Source organism: Carlito syrichta, unplaced genomic scaffold (genome assembly GCF_000164805.1).
Source record: "Carlito syrichta isolate Samal-C Ts95f unplaced genomic scaffold, Tarsius_syrichta-2.0.1 Scaffold311374, whole genome shotgun sequence".
Lineage (NCBI taxonomy): Eukaryota > Metazoa > Chordata > Mammalia > Primates > Tarsiidae > Carlito > Carlito syrichta.
In genome coordinates this window covers 119931-144888 of record NW_007255470.1, presented here as the reverse complement: position 1 = coordinate 144888, position 24958 = coordinate 119931, and the positions used below count along the sequence as shown (strand labels likewise).

Here is a 24958-nt window from a genome sequence, read left to right as displayed (position 1 = left end):
CAAGGATTTGAGAAGGGCTTTAATGCCACAGCCCAACAGTTTTTTTACTACACAATGCTGATTTATATGAAGTTTAGTGTAAACTCAGAAAGAGGACTGGGTAATCTTACTCTCTCCAATTCATAGAGTATTTCTTCTATTGTGAATGTATTAGATGTAATATTTCATTAATACATGATACTCACATCCTTCAAAATTAAGTTCAAAATTCAGTATCCTGAAGAAAAAACAAAGTAACCTTTGCAAACAGTACAAAACCACTCTCGAAAGTTTTCTAGCATTCGTATGTTTTAATTAAGACACTGATTAAGAGTACAATGACTTGTACAGAGTAATGTTAAAGCAATCTCTCTTCATTACAGTCAGTGTCTTGACATCACAAAACTTGTACTAACATTTATAGAGTACTTTACTACATACAAGGTCACAGTCTGCATACTGTGCAAGAATACTAAAAGATTAGAATCCATACTCTTTGCCTTCAAGAGCTTGTAATTTTAGTATTAGAGGCAAGATAAACACACCAAGGACACTAAAGAACAAAGGTGACATACAAACATGCAAATTAACTAACATAAATGCAAATTGAACACTTACATGCTAAGAAAATAAAGTAAAGAATTATTTGCCCAGTGAAGTTCCTGGTAGAAGTGCAGTTAGAGTATTGTTTAGGAAGTCAATGAATGATTGTGAAGGTAAGAAATACCAAGACATCCTTGGATAATCAATAGAAACGTATTTTTAGATTCATTTTAAAACACTATCAAAATTCTAACCTAGCACAAAAGGCAATTTATAAAGAAGATTAATTAATTTAATAAGTTCAAGTGGTGATCACTATTTTTTAATTTTCTTAGTAACATAGATATCAAAATTCCTTCCTTTTCTTGGTATCTCTAACACCACTTTTGCTCAATTTTTCTCAACCAGAATTGCGAGTTGGTTATACCAAGACAAAAACTAGCATGATAAATACAACTAGGCTCTAATTACATAAAAGCTACATCAACAAAGTCAAGGCCACAAGGGAGAGACAAAATAAGCAAAGAAAAGTCTAAATAATGCCCATTAATAAATAAAGGCAAAGTATATTTTCTAGAAGTCAGAGATTATGACTGAAGGCACCTGTCTCCCTCCACACATACAGCAGGAGCTTGCAGGTGAGTACATCCCACAGACTGTCACAGCTGGTATTATATTCACGATGATGTGCTCTAGAAGTCATGTTCCTGTTGTTTCTAACTAAATGCAAACCCACAGGCCTTCGGTCCATATCAGATGCTTTGTTATGCCACCTGTGTTTTAATCAGACACAACAATAATAACCTGAGTCAATGCAGACTCAATCTCTTCCATGTAGGGACCCCTCTGTCACTCTCGAAGTATCCCTAGGCAGCTCTGCGAAATGGAATCTTCACTCAATTTCTTGTCCCTCTCATTTTAATCCATTCTACACTCCTCTGATAAAAGAGCAACTACTAGACCCGAGACACTTCAGTTCCTCTGTGGGGAAATGATATTGATTTTCTTCATTTTCACACTAGAGGATCCCTGGGTAACAATACTGTGTCCAGTCATACCCATAATTAAAAAAACGTAAGCAACATTCTTTACTGCACTAGAAGCTGAAAGGTTTTGTGAAGCTCCTGTGGCGGAGGTAGGAATTCAGCCTTATGCTGTTAGACCCTGAGTTTCACAAGGTTAAGGGTGACTTCTGATCAAGACATGAAGGGCTGGGGGCATCTCTATCTGTTCCTAAGCAGCCACAGGGGGCAGTCATGCAGGGTCAAGGGTGAGGGTGAAAGCTAGCTACACATTCTCCTGGTTTATGCCTACATATCCCTTCCCTTCTCTTCCTGCCACACCTGAGCAAACGAACTAATCACTTTCTGCCTTTGAATTTTTGACTTTAAAGAATTTGGGGTTTTGGGGGTTTTTTTTGAGTTAGAGTCTCACTCTTGTCACCCAGGCTGGAGTACAGTGGCACGCTCACAGCCACCCCAGCGTCCCTGCTGGGCTTAGGTGATCCTTCCACCTCAGCCTTCTGAGTAGCTGGAACTACAGATGCATGCCACCATGCCAGGCTAGTTTTTTTGTGATTTATTGTAGAGACGAGGTTTTACCAAGTTGCCCAGGCTGGTCTTGAACCCCTGAGCTCAGGCAATCCTCCTGTCTCAGCCCCCCAAAGTACTGGGATTATAGGTTAGCCCACTGCACCTGGCCAAGTAAAGAATATTTAAAAATAATTTCCAGTGGGGAAACAATTGAAAAAATAAAAATAAAAAAATAGAATTTCAAGAGCCTTTAACCACCTATACAAATTCATTAATTTATACAGGTTTTACAGAATTTTGGAATGAAAGTTTAAATGATGGCTTCTACCTAAAGAGAAAATTAAAACAGTAGCTTTTTGATACTTTTCACAAACAATCTTACCCAGGGCTACAATATCTAACAACGATAAAAGCAGAGGTGATATGGCTGAAGGGAGCCTGGAATCCCACTAGTTAAGCCTTGCTTGAACCAAAACCAACCCCACTTGAAACACCTGCTCTGTGAAACTCCATTTGATAACCACTGACCTAAAGAAAGAACATAGATATCCAGAACATGCACGCTGGCATTCAAAAATCTCCTCCTGCCCTGGGCACTGCCAGGGAAACCTCTACAAATATCTCTCAAGGCTTTCGTGGGAGGAATATATCCTGTAACAATAATTCTATTTTGTGTATAGCAATGTGAATACCATTCAATGCATAGCACAGAGTTTAAGAAGCATTTCCACCTCTCACGTGTTCCCTGTCCCTTCTCATTCATTCACATGTCTACTACATATTATGGTCCACAGTACACTCTAAATATCATGTTGCATAATTTTCTACATTTTCCCTAAGCTTTTTACTTGGGATGTGTTTGGTAGTTGACATCCTGAAAAACTTGTTTCCATGAGATAGAAAAATGCAGTCTGCTTCTCAAAGTCCCAATCTCCTTACATAAAAATCAAAATCACTTATTAAGCATCACAACTAACCTGCAGACACGGGCTGGAAAATATAATTTTTGCCAAGAACGACACAGATATTGTGAATGATCTATCACTCTGATCCAGTCAAGTTCATCCATTGACACCTCAATGAAGTATGAATAAGACCTATGAATCAAAAGGAAAAAGACAGGAAAAAAATACCATATTAAAATAACAATACAAAGCTACATTTTAATAAAATGTTAAAAGGTACCAAAAATATAGAAGTTGTTCATTACATTTTCCATGTAATCAAATTCTGATAAAAATGAAAGGTGTAGACACCCTTCTATTACAGCATTTACCCACAATGCACTGGAATTCTCTCTGAGCCTGTCTGATCAAATCATAAGCTGCTTAAGAGCAAGGACCATCTGTATTATCTTCATATCCCCAGTATCTTACACAATGCTTGGCATATCAGACATGCAAGATTTTTGCTCCCTTTCAAACATGGCCAGGATGCCTGGCCCATACCATATTAGATTAATAAAGCCATGAAAGCCGGGCTTGGTGGCTCAGCCTGTAATCCCGCGCCTTTGGGAGGCTGAGGTGAGTGGATTGCCTGAGCCCGCGGGTTTGAGACCCGCCTGGGCAGGCGAGACCTCATCTCTACAATAAATCAAAAAATCAGCCGGGCGTGGTAGTGCGTGCTTATAATTCCGGCTACTCGGAAGGCTGAGGCGGAAGGATCGCGAGAGCCCAGCAGGTCCAGGCTGCAGTGGCCGGGAGCGGCTACTGCACTCCAGTTTGGGTGACTGAGTGAGACTCCAACTCAAAAATAAATAAATAAATAAATAAAGCCATGAAAGAGAGAAAGAGCAGGAAATCGAGAAGCCAAAGGTGTGCCTTCTCGCTTGACCTTCCCTGGACAGTGTACTTAGCCTCCTCTCCCAGAAGAAAATCCAACTTTGGAATGGTACCCACAAAGGGCAACTTATCTCCTACTACCTCCCAGTCTCCCGCCATCCCATACATACAAGCAGCCTGCAAAAGAATAAATGATATGGGTCAACAGATAATGTGTGTTTCTTTTGGGTGCAACTTAAAACTTGCCAGCTAATAATCTGGCAGTAATGAAAATAGTCTACCATTCTCCCCTACTCAGCTACCCTGGACCATTACATGCGAGTCCTATACTGAACAAATCTATATTCCCCTGTCATAAGCCAAATTTAAATTTGAGATGCGGTTATTACTTGTACTTGTAATATCAACAGGAACAATCTTGGAAGATTTAAGTGACCATAAATGTCAGCCTGCAACCCACAGTTGTGACCAGAAAAGGTCAGCTTATTTTGTGTCATCCCCTCATTTTCCCCTCACTCCCATTCATTTTATCGCTCAGTCTCAAACTGGTTATAACCTTTTATTGAACATCTCTGGGTTATCAGTAATGCAGGATATAATTTTACAATGTCAGAATCTTTTTGGCTTAAGATTCTGAATTTTTCACCTTAGCTAAGAATGATAACAATTTCTGTGAGAAAAGAACAGTTATGTGGTAAAGTTAAGTCCCTGTGAATGCAACGCACATACTAAAACAAAGTGGCCTATAAATATTTAACATCACAAAAATGATAATTATGTTCAGTTTCAAACATACTAAACTTTTTTTTATCATTTTAATACTAATTGCATTATTAATTGAGTGAAATACATAAAGCTTTCAGAACAGTGTCTACCACATAAAAGTAATGAAAGTACTTTAGAAGTATTTTTATACTGTTATTATTAATCAGAGGCTCTTGGAAATGAGATATGTGAATTAGCTCCACTTTGCCAACTAAAAACATCAAATTATATCCAGTAAAATATATAAAAGGAAATACAGACTTAATAAAAAGGAAAAAGGAGGCCAAGTACAGTGGCTCATGCCTGTAATCCCAACACTTTGGGAGGCCAAGGCAGGAGAATTGTTTGGAGCCAAGAGTTTGAGACCAGCCTGGGCAACAAAGCAAGACCCTGTCTCTACAAAAAAAAAAAGTAGAAAAAGTAGCCAGGCATGGTGGCATGTGCCTGTAGTCCCAGCTACTTGGGAGGCTGAGGCAGGAGTATCACTTGAGCACAGGAGTTCAAGGCTGTGCTGAGCCGTGATCATGCCACTGTACTCCAGCCTGGGCGACAGAGTGAAATCATGTTTCAACAAAAAGAAGGAAACAGGAAGAGATAACCTTGGGACCTCAAACAATGAGAAATGCTGATTCCCATTTCATAAAGCTTCTCTCATAACTGACTCAAATGACTTAAAAGACCAATGATGCTAACAAGAAAAACCATACTACCTTACACAATTTGCGGAGCATCATTTCCACTACTAGTAAGTCCTTCACATCCAAAGAGGCATGAGTGGGGCCCACTTTCTGAGAATACGGGGTTTAGGTTAATGATAAACAGCAATGATGGAGAGAGTTCAGTTCTTGGTTACCCAAACTGCTCTGGTACTTCTGCCATCATGATGAACCCAGAAGCCACACTAGGTGAAAACACCACAGTGGCTGGAAGAAAGAAAGAATCCTGAAACCCCTGAGAAACTGTGTGAATATTCAGGCTATGGTGCATCAAATTTTTCACAAATTCCTTTTTTTTTTTTTTTTTTTTTTTTTGAGTTGGAGTCTAGAGTGCAGTGGCACGCTCACGGCCACCCCAGCATCGACCAGCTGGGCTCTAGCAATCCTTCCGCCTCAGGCTTCCAAGAAGCCGGAACTACAAGCATACACTACCACGTCCTGGATAATTTTTGATTTATTGTAGAGACAAGGTCTCACCAAGTTGCCTGGGCTGGTCTCAAACCCGTGGGCTCAGGCAGTCCACTCACCTCAACCTCCCAAAGTGCTGGGATTACAGGCTGAGCCACCAAGCCCAGCCAATTTCTTTTTTTTTAGAATGATATTCAACACAGCAAAAGACAAATTTTCTCTTCATCCATAGAACGAAATGCATTTTAAAAGTTATAATATGCAAAAGTAATGTATCAAGTAAATAAATAATGTTAACTCATATGGTAGAATACCAGATAACCATTAAAAATATCATTTTAGAGGAATTTTTTTTAAGAATGGACTATTCACAATGTATTCATAAAAAAGTTAAATTAGTCTTTTGTATATCTAATCTTTATTTATAAAACTATATTTATTCAGGTTTATTTTTGTGTGTGTATATGGTGTATCTACTCATAATAAAAAAGCTAGCTACATACATACAAAGATTGATAATGGTGATAAGATTACTAGCAACTTTTATTTTCTTCTATGTGTGCTTTTTTTTTTGAATCAGAGTTTCACTCTGTCGCCCAGGCTGGAATGCAGTAGCATGCTCACTGCCACCACAGCCTTGACCTATTGGGCTCAGGCGATTCTTCCACCTCAGCCTTCCAAGTAGCTGGAACTACAGATGTGAGCCACCACGCCCAGCTAATTTTTTTTATTTATTGTAAAGACGAGGTCTCACCATGTTGCAGCTGGTCTCAAACCCCTAGGCTTAGGCAATCCTCTCGCCTTGGACTCCCAAAGTGCTGGGATTACAGGCTTGAGCCACCATGCCGGGCCTATGTATGCTTTTCTATATTTTCTGTTTTCTACAATAAACACACATTAATTATTTTTATAAGCAGAATAAAACAAAAAAAGTACATGTCTTTTAAAGGAATATACCCTTTAACTCTGTCCCCAGATCTAGCCTTTAAAAGAAACAGCACAGGAGCCGGGCTCGGTGGCTCAGCCTGTAATCCCGCGCCTTTGGGAGGCTGAGGTGAGTGGATTGCATGAGTCCGCGGGTTCGAGACCCGCCTGGGCAGCGAGACCTCATCTCTACAATAAATCAAAAAATCAGCCGGGCGTGGTAGCGCATGCCTGTAATTCCGGCTACTCGGAAGGCTGAGGCGGAAGGATCACCGGAGCCCAGCAGGTCGAGGCTGCGGTGGCCGGGAGCGGCCACTGCACTCCAGTCTGGGCGACAGAGTGAGACTCCAACTCAAAAAAAAAAAAAAAAAAAAGAAACAGCACAGTGATCACAAAGAAATAAACCACCATAATCTGTAAAGCCAAAGGAGATGACCACAAAGCTAGGTCATTTCAATCAAACATTATGTCAGTTTCTCTCTAAGTCATGCTCATGACTCACCGGCTATCCCGATCCCATAGGAGAATCCGTATGTGATTGATAATGGACGGCTGACCTAGCTTAATCTCAATGCCTGAACGGCAGTCATCATCAATTGGATGCCTAGAAAATCCATGATCTAAATCATAATTTTGAGTATCACCATCTAATAAGGCAGACTTCAGCTCTCCTTTTACAACCTGGGCTCCATACTTCATAGTTGCAATGTTTTCTTCTGGTACTATGGATAAAAATAGAAAAAGCAAGGTTAATGGCTACTTATTAAAATTATTCTATATTTTTAGAAAAAAAAGATAAAAGCCTAGCAGTTTAGTTGATTCTAGTACCTGCATTTAACTTAAAAATAGCATGGGCAGGTTTATGAGGATAAAGGATATGGAATGTCTATGAGGATTAAGATAACATTTAGTTGAAATTTACTGTCACTATCACAGTCACAAAATGAATGCCTGGACTAATGTTATTTTTAAAAAGTTAATAATACTAGAAAAAGCATGTACTAGGACAAATCAGCTCTGCTAAGTTTATTCTATTAGTAGTTTTGATTTAATATCTACTGAGCAAAAATAGCATGTAAAATGATCTGTACCTGCCATCTGGACTGAGGACAACATATAAAAGCAAAGCAAACAGGTCAGACATCTGATAAAACAACAAAAAGAAAGGTTCCAATATAGCACAGCTGTTAGACATACATGGACGTGCCCAATTAATCTAGCTAAAAAAAAAAAAAAGATTATGTTTAAAGGAAAATATATTTTTACTTCATTTGAGAATTTTTAAAAATGAAAATTCAGGCAATCTGTCTTCAAAATCAGTATTATGGTTATTATTATTCCCCCTCCTCTCTCCAACATTAGATTTATTAAGTACCAACTGTGCCTGGGATGCTGAAGTCCTCTATGCAAATTATGCTTCACAGATCTGGCACCTGTCCTCCAGGTATTAACATTCTAAAACTGACACTCTCCATGGAGAGACAACAGGCTGCATAATGATGTTAACAGTTTGAAGAATCAGAGTTTAAACAGTGGCTCCAACTTTAACCAGGTGTATCACTTTGGAGAAGTTCTCACTCTACATTTCAATCCCTCAATAGGACCATATCTATTTCCCAGGTGTTTTTGCTTATTTTAAGGATAAGATGAGATTTGTAAAGCACATACTATGCTCTTTAAAATATAACAATTACCATTATGAAACATATAAAAACAGCACACAATAGTAAGAGAACTATGTAAATATACGAACTATAAACAAATACTGAATTCTCACAGTATACATACAGCTTGGCTGTGTGATTTGAATAGGGTAAGTATGAACTATAATCAGACTCTTAGGGAAAACAATGGTAAGTAATTCACAAATGCAGATTTCTTGGAATTTTTAAAAAATTTTACATGAAGACAGGTAAAGAGAGCAGCTCCAGAAGAGGACAATAAATGCAGCTGAAAAATGGAAGTTGGGGTGGAGTTTAGTGAACTAGCAAAGATTGAGGCAACTTAGCAAAAGCAAGCAAACAAAGAAACCCTCAAAATACTTGACTTCTTACCACCAAAGTTTAAGTTCTGTAGATATATAGTTTTCTAAATTCTATTAGCTGACAGTCACCCATATTCTTCCTAGTTATTTAACAAATCTTATATAATTCATACTATGCGCTAGACACTGTTCTAAGCACTTTGCTAATATTAATTCCTTTCATTTACTCCTCATACTAATCCTTTCAGTACAGTACTACTATTACATCCATTTTGCAGATGAGAAATGAAGGCAGAGAAAAGTTAGGCAGACTTACTCGCCCAAGGTCACACGCCGGTCAGTTACAGAGGGCAGATTAGAACCCAGTCTGTCTGCAGGGGCCCTGCGTCTACCACAATGTTCTGCCACCTCCCTCACGAAGGAGGTTTCTGGTGGATGCCCATAACTTTTCCCTTTTTCTAACCTCCCTCTAAGGTTGCCTAAGACCAGAGGAAGGAAACAGTCTGATATACTGACAAAAAATGTTGAACTTAAAGCAAAAAACTTTAAGCTAAGTTTAAGACTCAGGTTCTATCACTCACTACCCCTGAGTAAGTCATCTTAGTCTCTCAATCTGCTTTCTCATCTAAAAATAATAATACTTTGACAACTAAAATGAATAAAGTCTAAAATGAAAATGAAATTTCTGCCACAAGTCTAAATCTTCTTTTGAAGTTTATTTCACAAGTACTTGTAAACTTTTCAACCATTCTTGATACAGATTACTTCCCTGAGAGTATCTTTCACTACAAGATAGAGAACATTTATATAAGTGGAAATTATTTCAGGGTAACTATAATGTGATTGTCTCGCTAGATAAAAATACAACTCTGGGTCCTTCGGTCCCCTCCCACTGCGGGAGCTTTTCTGTCCTCTCAATAAATCCTGCTTTCTCACACACACACAAAAAAAAATCAAAGTATTTGTTGCAAAATCTATAGCTAAATGATGAGTTAAACAAGAAGAATGATCATGAGAAAAGTTAAATCATGATACAATAAATCAAATCATAGAATTCTTAGTGTCTATTTGTCTGTCAAGAGAAAAGAGCCCTAGGCCGGGCTCGGTGGCTCAGCCTGTAATCCCAGCACTTTGGGAGACTGAGGCGAGTGGATTGCCTGAGCCCACGGGTTCGGGACCAGCCCAGGCAACTTGGCGAGACCTTGTCTCTACAATAAATAAAAAATTAGCCGAGTGTGGTAGTGCACACCTATAGTTCTGGATACTTGGAAGGCTGAGGCAGAAGGATCGCCGGAGCCCAGCAGGTCAACGCTGGGGTGACCATGAGCATGCCACTTCACTCCAGTCTGGGCGACGGAATGAGATTCCAACTCAAAAAAAAAAAGAGAGAGAGAGAAAAGCTCTCAAAAAAAAAAAAAAGAAAGAAAACAAGGTGGAAGGGATTAAACAAAATAGTAGACACCAATCATAATTTTTTACATTTGTAATTTGTAATGCATCTTACAAGCATTGAGAAAAAAAATGAAGCTTTAAAGTTCTACAGGTAGGTAGAGATGAGCCAATTACTAGAGAAAAACTAAGAAGAAACAAAGCACGACCTATCCTTACCTATATAAAATCTGAGTAGTGCCAAAATCTAAATAGTGCTGGGTTGTCTTGTGTTTTTCTTTCACTGCTTTATGTTCTTAATCATCTTTTATCAAACTCTCTAGTACATGTAGGTTGAAAAGGTCATTCATCCTGGTGGACTATTTGGACCCAGACTAAGTTCTCCGCCTACTGCAACTACTTACCCTATTCCGTCACCTAAACCATCTTTCAGGGAAGTCGGGGAACACCAACTTCCCTGAAAACTGTGTGGCTCCTCCCTTCCTATGAGTTCCCCAAGAACTGCAGCATTACAAATGACTTTCTCAACAACTCTCATCTTACCTTAACTTTCCCCATTATCTCCATTCTCTGCAGGCCTCTTTTCTACATTTGACAATATAAGTACAAAATGAAAATTTTAAAAAGCAGGCTAAAGAATCTATGGAAGAGCACTTGCCTTGTGAGTCAGAAGACTAGAACTTTGGTTCCAGCTCTGACATCAAATTCACTTGGTAATTTAGGCAAGTAGTCACAGAGATCACAGAATTGAAAAGGACTTTCATCCTATTTACTTAATTTTTTTGGTTTAAATGTCATAAGCTGCCTCCTATGTGCTGGGCTCAGGTCTCCAGAGCTTACCAACTAAGGAGATAAGAGAACATATAAAGACACTCACTGCCTAGTGTCTACTAGTTTACAAATGAGATTTTCTCTATCACAGCAAACTAGTCAGGAAGATACAAGAGTAACAGGAGTCAAAGAGTTTTAAAAACATCAAGGGGCCGGGCTCGGTGGCTCAGCCTGTAATCCCGCGCCTTTGGGAGGCTGAGGTGAGTGGATTGCCTGAGCCCGCGGGTTCGAGACCCGCCTGGGCAGCGAGACCTCATCTCTACAATAAATCAAAAAATTAGCCGGGCGTGGTAGCACGCGCCTGTAATTCCGGCTACTCGGAAGGCTGAGGCGGAAGGATCACTGGAGCCCAGCAGTCGAGGTTGCGGTGGCCGGGAGCGGCCACTGCACTCCAGTCTGGGCGACAGAGTGAGACTCCAACTCAAAAAAAATAAAAAATAAAAAAAAAATAAAAACAAATAAAAAAAAATAAATAAAAACATCAAGGGTTCATTGTTGCTATTACTGTCTTTATGTGATAGGTGAGATACATTTAAATTTTAGTTTAGAATACAGCCAGGTGCAGTGGCTTCTGCGCATAATCACAGTTCTTTGGGAGGCTGCTTGAGTACAGGAGTTCAAAACCAGCCTGAGCAAAAGAGCAAGACTGCATCTCTACAAAAATCAAAATATTAGCTGGGAGTGGTGGCACACACCTGTAGTCCCAGGTACTCAAGAGGCGTAGGTGAAAGGATCACCTGAGTTTATGAGTTCATGTCAGTGAGCCATAACTATACCATATAACTCCAGCCTGGGTGACAGAATAAGATCCCCAATTTTAAAAAAATAGTTTAGAATGAATGAATTCATTCAGCTACTCATTAATTTTTTTTTTTAAAGTCTAGATTCGGACACTCTGCTAGGTGCTGAAAAAACACAGGCAAAAAGACCTAATTACAATCCTCAAGGAGCTCAGGCTGGTAGGAGTCTAGGCAAGTAAACCAACAATCATAGACTCACAGTGGCAAGTTCCTTCAGTCTGAGGAATGGAAACTACAGGACTAGCTACAGGGGTAAACAAGAAATATTTAAACACACATTTATCTATTAACCAGTAACTTGGCAATCCTATGAACAAACTGACTTTTACTCAATAAAGAAATCTTGAGGATAGAATTTGTGATATGCTCCTTACTACAAACATGCTGAAACAAGAAATTACTGTTTTCTTTTCCCAAAGTCTGAAAACTGAGATAATACAAAACAAAATATAATTCAGCCTTAACAAAAAAAGCACTAACTTTTAGGACAGAAATATCTCCACAGTGAAGATAAAGCTAAATGTTAACAAAATGGTACAGGCAGTTCAAATATACTAACGGAAAAAAATAATTTCATTAAAAAGTGAATTCCGGTTCCCCAGATGTTTAGAAAAACTACCTTTCACAAAGACCAGTCATCACAGATAAATTTAAAACACCCTTTGGATCCTCTTTTTTTTTTTTTTTTAAGAGGGGAGAAATCTGTAATTTGTTAAAAACCTCAGAATATGCAGCTCTAAGAACTAAACTTTCTAGTAACCAATGATGAACTAAAAAAAAGAAAGAAAACATTAGCATCTACACTCCAGTCCCAAGATAGAACCTCTCTACATTTTGTGAAAAGTCCCAAAGATACACAGAATCTACACACAGAGAAAAGCAAAAGAATAAAAAAATAAAAAATTCTATCGGCCGGGCTCGGTGGCTCAGCCTGTAATCCCAGCACTTTGGGAGGCCAAGGCGAGTGGATTGCCTGAGCCCGTGGGTTCGAGACCAGACCAGGCAACCTGGCGAGACCTTGTCTCTACAATAAAATTAAAAATAGCCAGGAGTGGTAGAATGCGTCTATAGTTCTGGCTACTTGGAAGGCTGAGGTGGAAGGATTGCCAGAGCCCAGCAGGTCGATGCTAGGGTGGCTGTGAGCATGCGTGCCACTGCACTCCAGTCTGGGCAAAAGAGTGAGACTCAAACTCATTTAAAAAAAAAACTAAAAAAAAAAATCTATCAATAATTTCAAAATAAGCAGATTTATCTTTCCAAGTCATCAACTTAGGGACAATTCTGAAATTTTAGATAATTTTCTTCCTAACAGTGAAGAAATCTGATAAAAGAAAATGACATGAATGTTTAAAATAACATTTACTTAGAAAATAACCTATTTTTTATAATCTGATAGGAAAGTGTTAAGCTTCCTTAGTAATTATATTACTGATTTTACTATTTGTATGCTTTAAAAGTCAGGAAAAAACAGACTGCTATTCAACCACTACTCAAGTTTAGACGTTAGATAAGAGATCCTCAAACATTCATATAAGCTCTTCTTTGAGCTCCCCCTGATTTACTCCAAACTGAAGAATTTAACATTGATGAGCAATAATCTCACTAAGTATCATTCCAGAACTGCGTGCCTCAAGGCTGAGTACTTCTTTTCACAACTAATCTCATGGGTTTATTATATAATCCAGATCTTACACGTTTATAGACCATCTGACCAAACCCAAATTACCAGTAACTATGTTGAAATGTCCCCAAATTTCCTCACTCTTGCAACCATGTCCCAAGCCTATACCTGTAATGAATCCAGTTCATATCACCACCTCAAATCAATTATAGGGCAAGAAGAGGGAGGCGGAGCTTATATAAGAGAGGCTCCAACAATGAGAATTTGTAAAGTCTAAAGTTAATAACTGGCCAGGTGTGGTAGCTCATGCCTATAATCCCGGCTTTTTGGGAGGCCTAAGCAGGAGGATCGCTTGAACCCAGGATTTCGAGTACTCCCTAGGTAACATAGCAAGATTCTGTCTTTACATGAAATTTTTAAAAATTAGCCAGATGTGTGGTGGTGCACACCTGTAGTGTCAGCCACTTGGAAGACTGAGGCAGAAGGACTGCTTAAATCCAGGAATGGGAGGTTGCAATGAGTTGCAATTGTGCCACTGCACTTCAGCCAGGGCAACAGAGTAAGGCCTTGACTCTAAATAAATAAATAAAGTTAATTATTCATCTTATTACTTCTCCATCCTCCTACACTTTATCAAAGGATAACCCTCAGATGAGCACAGTGGCTCACACCAGTAATCCCAGCACTTTGGGAGACAGAGGCAGGCGGATTACTTGAGCCTACGAGTTCAAGACCAGCCTAGGCAACATAGCAAAACCTCATCTCTACAAAAAAAAAAAAAAAATCAAAAAAATTAGCCAGGGGTGGTGACACACTCCTGTAGTCCCAGCTACTTGGGTTGCTGAGGTAGAAGGATCACCTGAGCCCAGGAGCTCGAGGTTGTCATGAGTCATGATCGTCATGATAATGCCATTGCACTCCAGTGTGAACAACCGAGTGAGACCCTGACTCAAAAATAAGAAAAGACTGACCTTCAACAACTACCATTCTCTAGCATCTCCAATTTCTTTTCTGGACCTCTCCCAACCTATTTTCTCTAGCTACTACACTATTTTTCTACTACCTTTCACCACAGTTCATAAATCAGAGAAGCAACATGTTACATCCACTCCCTTTTCAAACATTCATGGTCTAATTTTCCTCATGCAGCCAGTCTTCTGTCCTGACTACTCACCAACTCACCACAATTTATATCTAAACGTATTCTCTCAATTTTCATTCTCCTTGACCTCCCAGCACCACTAGATACCACTGACCACTCCATCTATATATCACCTCTCTCCTCTGGGTAGTCTCGGTAACTCTCCTCTGTCCTAGATGTCTTCCCACCACTCCAATTCTTCCTTCTTTACCCTTCTCCAAGTCTCCTGGCTATAGGTATTCGCCAAGGCTCAGACTTTGATTTTATTTCTTTCTCTATACTGTAGGCCAGATTTCAACTTTTTTTTTTTTTGAGTCAGAGTCACACTCTGTTGCCCAGGCTAGAGTGCAATGGCATGATTGTAGCTACTGAAACTTCAGCCCGCTGGGCTCAGGTGATCCTTCCAACTCAGCCTTCCAAGCAGCTGGGACTACAGGTGCATGCCACCACACCCAGCTAATTAATTAATTATTTATTTATTTTAGAGATGAGAACTCACCATATTGCCAAGGCTGGTCTTGAACTCCTGGGCTCAGGTAATCCTCTTTTACCTCAACCTTTCAACGCCCCACATCAGCTTTTCTATCGCCAGCTTTGACTACTTCCTAAACACTAGTAATGTGTTTCTACTTCCTATTAGATGTTTCTCTCTTGTATTCATTCATCAAATGCCTACTATATGCTATTCAGTGCGCTAAATGTTGCGGATATGAAGATCAATAAGACGTACAAAGATCAGCTCAGCCTTCAATGATCAAAGTCAGGTAAACAAAAACATCTTTAAAAATGTGATAATTCTCACAGATATACACAGATGAGGAGGAACACATCAGTAATGATATATGAGTCCAGATGCAGTGGCTCATGCCAGTAATCTCAACAATTGGAGAAGCCAAGGTGAGAGGGCTGACTGAGTCCAGGCATTCAAGACCAGCTAGGCAACATAATGAGATCTGGGCTCGTAAAAAAAATTTAAAAAGCTAGCCAGGCATGGTGGCATATGCCAGTAGTCCCAGTCATTCAGGAGTCTGAAGCTTAACGATCACCTGAGCCCAGGAGGTCAAGGCTGAGGTGAGCTATGATCATGCCTCTACACTCCAGCCTGGGCAAGAGAATGAGATCTCGACTCAAATACATAAATAAATGGTATAGGATAACAACAGTTTTCTATATTGAATGTATACTCGTTTGCACACTTTATTTCCATTAAATCTCATATCAATACGAGGAGATATAAAACAAAAGGTAGAACTCCTTTAAAGTAACTTAATACAAGATCATACAACTAGTAAGTGACTGATTCAAGATTTTAGGTCAAATTTGTCTTGCCTCAAACCTATACTTTTTCTTCTATGCCCAGTGAAAAGAAATCTAGACCTGATAAGGTAGGAGAGAAGTCCAGGCTAAGGACACCTATTTGAGATCAATCAGTATTTCAAGGGAGTGTCTAAAGTCATAGTCAAGAAGAGATCACTCAGGAAAATGACTTAGCATAAGACAGAACTTAGAACTTGCATGTCCCAGAAATCCTCAGACTCAATCTTGAAACAGGTTAACAGCATCTTCTTCAAAGAAGCACTGTACTGTATTTCATTAACTCTAAGATATATCTGTTTTTCAAACTTTAACCCTTCTGAAATTGGGATATAGACACCACTGTGTATCATGGTTTAATTAGCAATAGTGCTTCCTTTCTTAGTGGTACATCAAATAATGGTGCCTCCGAATTTCTGGCTTCTTAGATTTGATAAAATGTGTAAATTTTTCCTAAACTTAATCCCAAAATTTAAATCCCTTGAATCACCAAGATCTAACTTTTTTTTCCCACAATATCCCTTATATATATCCATTATTTTCCATTCTCCCTACCACCAATCTGGTTTAAAATTGTTATCAATTGCACACAGATTAAATACCGTCCTCATTGGACTCCCTGAATCCCATTTTTCCCCTATTCCAACCTCATATAGCACCATGGATCAAGCTTTCAAAATCACCATTCCTCTTCAACATATTATAGAAATTCTAGCCAAAAAATCAGGCAAGAGAATGAAATAAAAGGTATCCAAGTCAGCAAGGAGGGAATCAAACTATTTCTGTTTGCTGATAACATTATTGCATACTTAGAAAATCCTAGAGACTACCCTAAGAGAATCCTAGACCTGATAAATGACTTCAGTTAAGTTTCAGGATACAAAAACAATGTACAAAAATCAGTAGCATTTCTATACACCAATAATGCTCAAACTGAGAACAAAATAAAGAGCTCAATCCTATTTACAATAGCTATACACACACAGAAAACAATACCTAGGAATACATTTAACCAAGGAGGTGAAAGATCTCTACAAGGAGAACTACAAAACACAAATGAAAGAAATTATAGATTACACAAATGGAAGCATACCCCATGCTCATGGATCAGAAGAATTAATATCATTAAAATGACTACATTGCCCAACGCAATCTACAGATTCAATGCAATCACTACCAAAATTCCAATATTATTTTTCACAGGACTAGAAAAAACAATCCTGAAGTTTATATGGAACTCAAAAAGAGCCTGAATAGCCAAAGCAATCCTAAGTAAAAAGAACAAATGAAGAGGCATCACACTGTCTGACTTCCAATTATACTACAAGGCTATAATAACTAAAACAGTATGGTACTGGTACAAAAATGGAGAAATCAATGGAACAGAATAGAGAACTCAGAAATAAAGACACATACCTCCAACCAAATGATCTTTGACAAAGCTGACAAAAATAAATGGGAAAAGGATACCTAGTCAACAAATAGTGCTGGAAAAATTGGCTAGTCATGTGTAGAAGAATGAAACTGGACCACTACCTCTCACCATAGATAAAAATTAACTCAAGATGAATTAAAGACTTAAATGTAAGACCTGAATGAAACTATAAAAATCCTAGAAGAAAACCTAGGAAAAACTCTTATGGACATTAGCCTAGGTAAAGAATTTATGATGAAGACCCCAAAAGCAAATGTGCCAAAATAAAAAACAGAGACTTATAAACTAAATAGCTTCCGCACAGCAAAAGAAACAATCAAAAGAGTGAACAGAAACCCTATGAATGGGAGAAAATATTTGCAAATTATTCCTCAAAGAACTAACATCCAGAATCTACAAGGAACTAAAAAAAACTCAACAAGAAAAACAAAAAATCAAAAAGTAGGCAAAGGACATGAACAAACACTTCTCAAAAGAAGACAGACAAGTGGCCAACAAACATAAGAAAAAATGTTTAACACCACTAATTATCAGAGAGATGCAAATTAAAACCACAATGAGTTATCATATTACACCAGTCAGAATGGTTATCACTAAAAAGTCAAAGAACAACCAATGATGATGTGTTTGAAGATAAAAGGGAACATTCACACACTGCTGGTAGGAATGTAAACTAGTTTAATCTCTATAGAAAACAGTATGGAGGCTGGGCACGGTGGCTCAAGCCTGTTCCCAGCACTCTCCAAGGCTAAGGTGAGTGGATTGCCTAAGTCCATGGGTTGGAGAACAGACTAGACAACTTGGCGAGACCTCATCTCTACACTAAATAAAAAAAAAAAAAAAAATTAGCCAGGTGTGGTAGGGCACACCTGTAGTTCCAGCTACTCGGAAGGCTGAGGCAGAAGGATCACCTGAGCCCAGCAGGTCAACACTGGAGTGGCCATGAGCATACCACCGCACTCCAGCCTGGGCAAAGGAGTAAGACTCCAACTCAAAAAAAAAAAAAGAAAAGAAAAGAAAACAGTGTGAAGACTCCTCCAGGAACAAAACATAGAAATACTACTCGACTCAGCAATCCCACTACTGTGTATCAATCCCAAGGGGGAAAAAAATCATTATATGAAAAACATACCTACATTTGTATGTTCACTGCCCTACTATTCACAATAGCAAAGTCATGGAACCAACATAAGTGCTCATCAACAACTGAAAACGTAGCATATATACACCATGAAATACTATGCAGCCATAAACAAGAACAAAATTATGTCCTTTGCAGCAATATGGATGGAGCTGGAGAACATCACGCTAAGAAATCTAACTCAGAAACAGAAAACCAAATACCGCATGTTCTCACTTATATGTGGGAGATAAATAAACATAAAAATAGAAATAACAGACACTGGGGACACTAAAAGGCAGAGAGTGGGGCGAGGATTCAGAAGCTACCTGTTGGGTACAGTGTTCACTATTTAGGGAATAGGGACATCTAAAGCTCAACCTCCACCAGTATACAATATGCCCATATTACAAACATGCATTTATACCCCTTGAATCTCAAGCAAAATAATTTTTAAAAATTTTTTTAAACTTTCAAAATCAACACCGTATACATGTCCCTATCTCAAACTGGTTCCTCACTGCATTTAAGGGAGATTCCAATCTAGTTTCCAAAGCTTCCATATTCTGGCCTAAGTTGACCTTCACACCCTTTCTTAATCAATATAAGCCTTCTACTCTAATCAAGCTCTTCTATTCGTGGTCCCTCAAATGCTCTAACTTCTGTCTATTAACCTCACCAATCTCTCTGACTGAAATTCACCCAACCAACCCTGACGCCATTCAAATCAAATTTCAAGGCTCAACTCAAGCTCCATAACCTCTATGAATCTCAATCATTCCAAGCCACTTCCTCTTCTGAAGTTCCATAATATGTACCTCTTGAATACCGTTGTACGTTTAACTTTTCATGCAAGTTATGTCTTATTCCCATAACAAAATTAAAAAGATCAAAGGCAGAGACTATGTTTATACTCTGTCACCTAGACTGGAGTGCAGTGGCACACTCACGGCCACCCCAGCATCGACTTGCTGGGCTCCAGTGATCCTTCCGTCACAGCCAAGTAGCCGCAACTACAGGCACATGCTACCAACCACACCCAGCCAATTTTCTTTTTTTAATTATTGTAGAAACAAGGTCTCGCCAAGTTGCCGGGGCTGGTCTCGAACCTGCAGGCTCAGGCAATCCACACGCCTCAAAGTGCTGGGATTACAGGCTGAGCCACTGAGCTCAGCCTATGTTTTATACTTATGCAGCATAGTTTAGTGGTTTGATTACACAGCCTCTGGACCCAAATTACAAAGGTTTGAGTCTCAGCTCTGCATCTTCCTGCATGACCTTGGGCAAGTTACTTAGCCTCTCTATGCTTGTGTCCTCATTTGTAAAATGGAGTCAATAATAGAATATATCTCAAAAGGTTGTGAGAATTAAATGGTTATGTAAGACCTATTCTCGATACACAGTAAGCACTTATAAGTGTTAACTGCTATTATTTTCACTAATAAATGAGTAGAAAAGCTTGATTACAGTAGAAGGCTTATGTTGATAAGTGGTGATAAGTGTTAGAAATGCTATATAATTGTCAGCTGCACTGTGCATGTTACATAAGAGTTAGCTATTATTATTCGTATTTGGAATCTTCATCTTCATGGTACCGAAAATAATAAGTCACAGCATGTACTCAGTATTTATTTGATGGAAGAGAGAGGGAAAGGTCCTAGTATGAGAACAAGCTTTTCAGCAAAGTGTCTATTTCCAACATTCTGGGGAGCAATTGGAGAAATTGGCCCAGAAATGGCAAAAATACCTATTTTGGAATCTACAAAAGCTAATCAATTTAGAAGGAATTAACAGGAGAATGATAGGGAGAGACACTCCCTAGGAAGCTACCTATTCATAAGCCTACATATATCATGTATACCTGCACTATATAGTTTTATAGTAAAGTTTATGGTTGCAAATGGCATAAGATACAAACAAAACTTCTTGTTGTGTTTAGGATTAAGTAGGTACTTACTGAGCATGCCTCTATAATTGAGGTCCATATCCCGGCTCTCTGATCGTACTTTAATAGCATCCAGAATAGCATCAGGAGACAACAGTCCTGAAGGCCTCACAACATTCAGAAGTTCAGTGAGGCTCATCAGAGGTAAACGCACAGCCTGCATGATTTCAGCATGATTCTCCTTTGAATTGTGCTTACACCAGTTTAACAAGGCTAAGAAAATATCTTTTTCAGGAGCTGCAAATGAATCTCTTAATACGATGTTTAAGAGTGCTGTCTGAAAAAGATAAAAAGGTAAAATTCCAGTTATTATGAAGCTCAACCACGTGCATGAGCAATCAGTAAAAAATTAAAGAACTATAAATATTACTTATATTTACTAATTAACTCTTTTTGATCCTCTTCTTTCCTTATGCTTTATGCCACATATTCTCCTGCTTGTTGTGGCTGTGTGAATAACAAGAAAGGATGGTAGCACCTTTCTTTCCTGCTCTGGTATCCTGTACCACCACATCAAACATCTACTCTTTCTAAACACATCTGTACTGATCTTTTTTAAAACAACAAAAATAGCAAAATGATGAGCTGTCAATACACAGATTCTTCAAGAGAGTGTATACTTTTAAGTCAGTAAGATACATCTGGCATTTAAAATTCAAAGCCTTTTATTCCACAGTATTACTGCACTACCATATATTTGGCTCTCAGATCTCCAGACTGACCTCAGCAACACTAATGCAACCCTCAAAGATCCTTGTCTTTAAAAATTAAGTAGGATCATAAAAATATTAATTTACACTCAAATCAAGATATATAGGTTTTCTCATTAGAAGTACTATAGCCAGGTTTGAGAAAGAACACAAGGGAAAAGGAGAGATAACCACCCAGAGTTCTGAGAAAGATTTGTGAATTTTAAGCCAGCAAAAAAAGCAGTGACTTAAAGGCATTCAATGACACATCATAGCTCCTTTATGAGTTTTCCTTCTTACTATAAGGAATTATTAGTTGTACTCTCTATTAGAGAAAAACAAAACCACAAGGTAGAATGTAATACCACAAAAGGCCCTATTTGACTATCACCACACTGGAAACAACCACTCAGCAGTACCAGAATAACTTTAAAAGAAAACAGAACCAATCAGTCTCTTTCTTTTTTTTTTTTTTTTTTTTGAGTCGGAGTCTCACTCTGTCGTCGCCCAGACTGGAGTGCAGTGGCCGCTCCCGGCCACCGCAGCCTCGACCCACTGGGCTCCGGCGATCCTTCCGCCTCAGCCTTCCAAGTAGCCGGAATTACAGGCATGCGCTACCACGCCCAGCTGATTTTTTTATTTATTGTAGAGATGAGGTCTTGCTGCCCAGGCGGGTCTCAAACCCGCGGGCTCAGGCAATCCACTCACCTCAGCCTCCCAAAGGCGCGAGATTACAGGCTGAGCCACCGAGCCCGGCTTCTTTTTTTTTTTTAATGAGTTGGAGTCTCACTCTGTCGCCTAGGCTGGAGTCCAGTGACACACTCCCAGTCACCACAGGTTCAACCTGCTGGGCTCCAGTGATCCTTCCGCCTAGGCCTTCCAAGTAGCTGGAACTACAGTCGCACGCTATCACGCCCGGCTAATTTTTTGATTTATTGTAGAGATGAGGTCTCGCCAAGTTGCCCAGGCAAGTCTCGAACCCGTGGGCTCAGGCAATCCACTCACCTCGGCCTCCCAAAATGCCAGGATTACAGGCTGAGTCACCGAGTCCGGCTTAGCCTCTTTCTTATATGGCCTAGAGTCCCAGCAACTAGACACAATAGCTAAACCAGATAAGCTCTTTGATACCAATAACTTACTTTTATTTGTAGTCCATTGCTATCTTTCTACTATACATATATAAATAAAATAATACATGCCTATAAATTACCTGCAGAAAAATGACACACCTTAGAGAGAGAGAGGAAGCCTTCACTTGAGAGCACCTCCTGAGCATTCCTGTCCATAAACATGCAGCACATACAAGTTAACTTGGGAAGGGAGTAGAGACTGGCTACATCAAAAGTCATACAGACATTCTGAATGTTAAGTATGGTGCAGAGATACTCAGAGGTAGAATCCTCCAGCTCTGGAAATCCATATTTATGAGCCAGGCTCAAAAAGTCCAGCAGCACCTCCTCCTTTTCATCTGTCAGTGTAGCCCGCCCAGTGTAGATATATTTGAGTAGCATTGTGAATGCTTCTGCAGTCGTGTCTTGGAGAGGGATTTCTGCTTCAGGCTGAGACTCTCGCATTCCACCATACAGCAATGCTCTGCACATCAGAGAGGAAATACATGAAGAAAACCCCAAATAGGATTTGCTACAAATAGGATTTTCTAGGAAATAAGAGTTATCAACATTATACAAGCAGAAATGTGTTTAATGACACAAAGATCCAGGTAAAAACATGTGAAGTAATCATTTTAAATGGTTCTTTTTTTTTTTTCTTTTTTTGAGTTGGAGTCTCACTCTGTTACCCAGACTGGAGTGCAGTGGCACACTCCGGGCCACCACAGCCTCAACCTGCTGGGCTCCGGCGATGCTCCCGCCTTAGCCTTCCAAGTAGCCAGAACTACAGGCACGCACTACCACGCCCGGCTAATTTTTTATTTATTGTAGAGACCAGGTCTCGCCAAGTTGCCTGGGTGGGTCTCAAATTCGCTGACTCAGGCAATCCACCAGGCAGACCTTAAATGGTTCTTTAAAGAAAGCAAGAGGGGCCAGACACAGTGGCTCAAGCCTGTAACCCCAGCACTCTAGGAGGAGGAGGCAAAAGGACTGCCTGAGGAAGGAAGGAAAGAAGGGAGGGAGGGAGGGAGGGAGGGAGGAAGGGAAGGAAGGAAGGAAGGAAGGAAGGAAGGAAGGAAGGAAGGAAGGAAGGAAGGAAGGAAGGAAGGAAGGAAGGGGAATGATTTCAAAACTATTTTGAAATAATTCTACAAACCCCTGAAATGAGATAACTTGAGAACTCAAGACAAATGATAGATATTAAATAGAAAGATAAAAGTCATCTTTTGAGAGGAACAATGAAATCAATATAATCAATATAAAGATGTTAAAGGTCAATAGGTAGTTTAAAAAGTAAAACTCTATAGCAAAAGATGTAATGAGATAAAAACAAGCAAACACCAACCTGATGCCATTCTCCCCATGAGACTGGCAGAAATTAAAAAACTTGTTAATATCCAGCACTGCAAAAGCAGTAAGAAAACAGGTTCTTTCATGCACTGCTTTGAAAATATTTACAAATGGGCACTCCCTTTTGAAAAATAATAATATCTACTCAAATCTAAAATGTGCATAACCCCTCAACTCAGTAATCTTTTAGGACTCAACTCTAGAGAAATAATACAGTACAGTAAAGGAAAATGGATAAGAATATATAGTGAAACACCCCAAAAAAATCTCAATGTCCATCAATAGGAACATGGTTGAAAAAGCTGTAATATATACCTTCTACGCAATCACTAGAAAGGTCAAAGGAGTTCAATATGTACTGTTTTGGAAAGATATCCAGTATATAGTAGACAAGTAAGTCAAACTGCAGATCCATATGTACTGCATGGAGAAAAGTCTACAACCACATCCTTATATGTCTATGTACATATGTATATTTAGATATATCTGCTTAAATCAAGAAAATACCAAAGGAAATTCATATTAAACTATTAATATCAATTATCTCTAGGGAATAGTATTAAATGACTGGGACAAAGAACTTTTATTTATTACTTTATAAATAAAAATTAAATTACTGATGGAATTATGGGTGATTTGATTTTCACTTTTTGTCTTTCAAATTTAAAAAAGCTCCACATTATTGCTTACCTGCTTGTCTAAAAAATGAAAACTAGACAATCCAGTCATTTAGTCTCATCAATACTTAGGTTGCTTTTAATGTGGGATTGTCAAACGACATGTCTTAGAGAGATTGTTGGGTTACCAGCATGTCCTGGACCTCAGTGGTCTCCAACCAAGAAGTATATACGTCCATGAACAAGTCCAGATGTCAGGCTACCTATACAACAAAAAGCCTACCTGCCATAAATCAATTTAAGTCCCATTAGTTATCTTCTATGAGGAGGAGGTGAGGGCAATAAAGACTCAGTCTTAGAATATTCTTAAGATCTTGAAAAATAGTTGACTGGGTACTATCTGGCCTGAGAAGCCTTCTAACCCCTTAATTTTAAGATTGTTCCTAAAGGAAAATGTGATTCTCAAAAAATAACAATAAGTCTACAAAGATGAAATTCTCATAGATGCTGAACTGAGGGACTGCTAGAGTTTGTCATTATTCTTGGTTACATATTCTACATAGAGCAGAAAATACCAGTGTACTCTACAAGTGAACTGAATCTTCAAAAAAGTATTATACACTTACCGAAAATACTGGCATCTGGCTGCTAAAATTACCCTGTGGGCAGGAAAACGTTTCTTTTCCACAACAAATGTAACGTCGCCATATTCTTCCCCAATCAACAAGGCACCAATATGTTCAGACAAAATGTGCACATGATCAATTTCCCCCACTGCAGTAAAAGGGCGAAGAGGGTGGCTGTTACTCATCTTGTAGAATAGACGATAGTCGCTGATCTATTATATAAAGAAGAAATGAGAGTTAGTTGGGCAGGGGAATAAGCTTAGAAAATCACATACTATAAACACAGCTAAGCAAATATTTAAAGTACTTAAAAAAAATTCACATGAGAGAGTGTTAATC

The 24958-nt window shown here is 39.0% G+C and overlaps 1 protein-coding gene across 1 annotated transcript; it reads right to left on the bottom strand.

The window, feature by feature from the left end:
• Positions 1 to 1145: 1145 nt before the first annotated feature.
• Positions 1146 to 24827, bottom strand: LOC103271177 (BTB/POZ domain-containing protein 9; the record flags this gene model as incomplete). Its single annotated transcript, XM_008068631.2, has 6 exons — positions 24620 to 24827; positions 22147 to 22510; positions 20241 to 20505; positions 7151 to 7370; positions 3032 to 3151; positions 1146 to 1295 (listed from the first exon to the last, which is right to left on the bottom strand). Coding segments are annotated over exons 1-6 (1304 nt in total), but the record flags the coding sequence as incomplete, so codon positions are not given.
• Between the last annotated feature and the right edge of the window lie 131 nt (positions 24828 to 24958).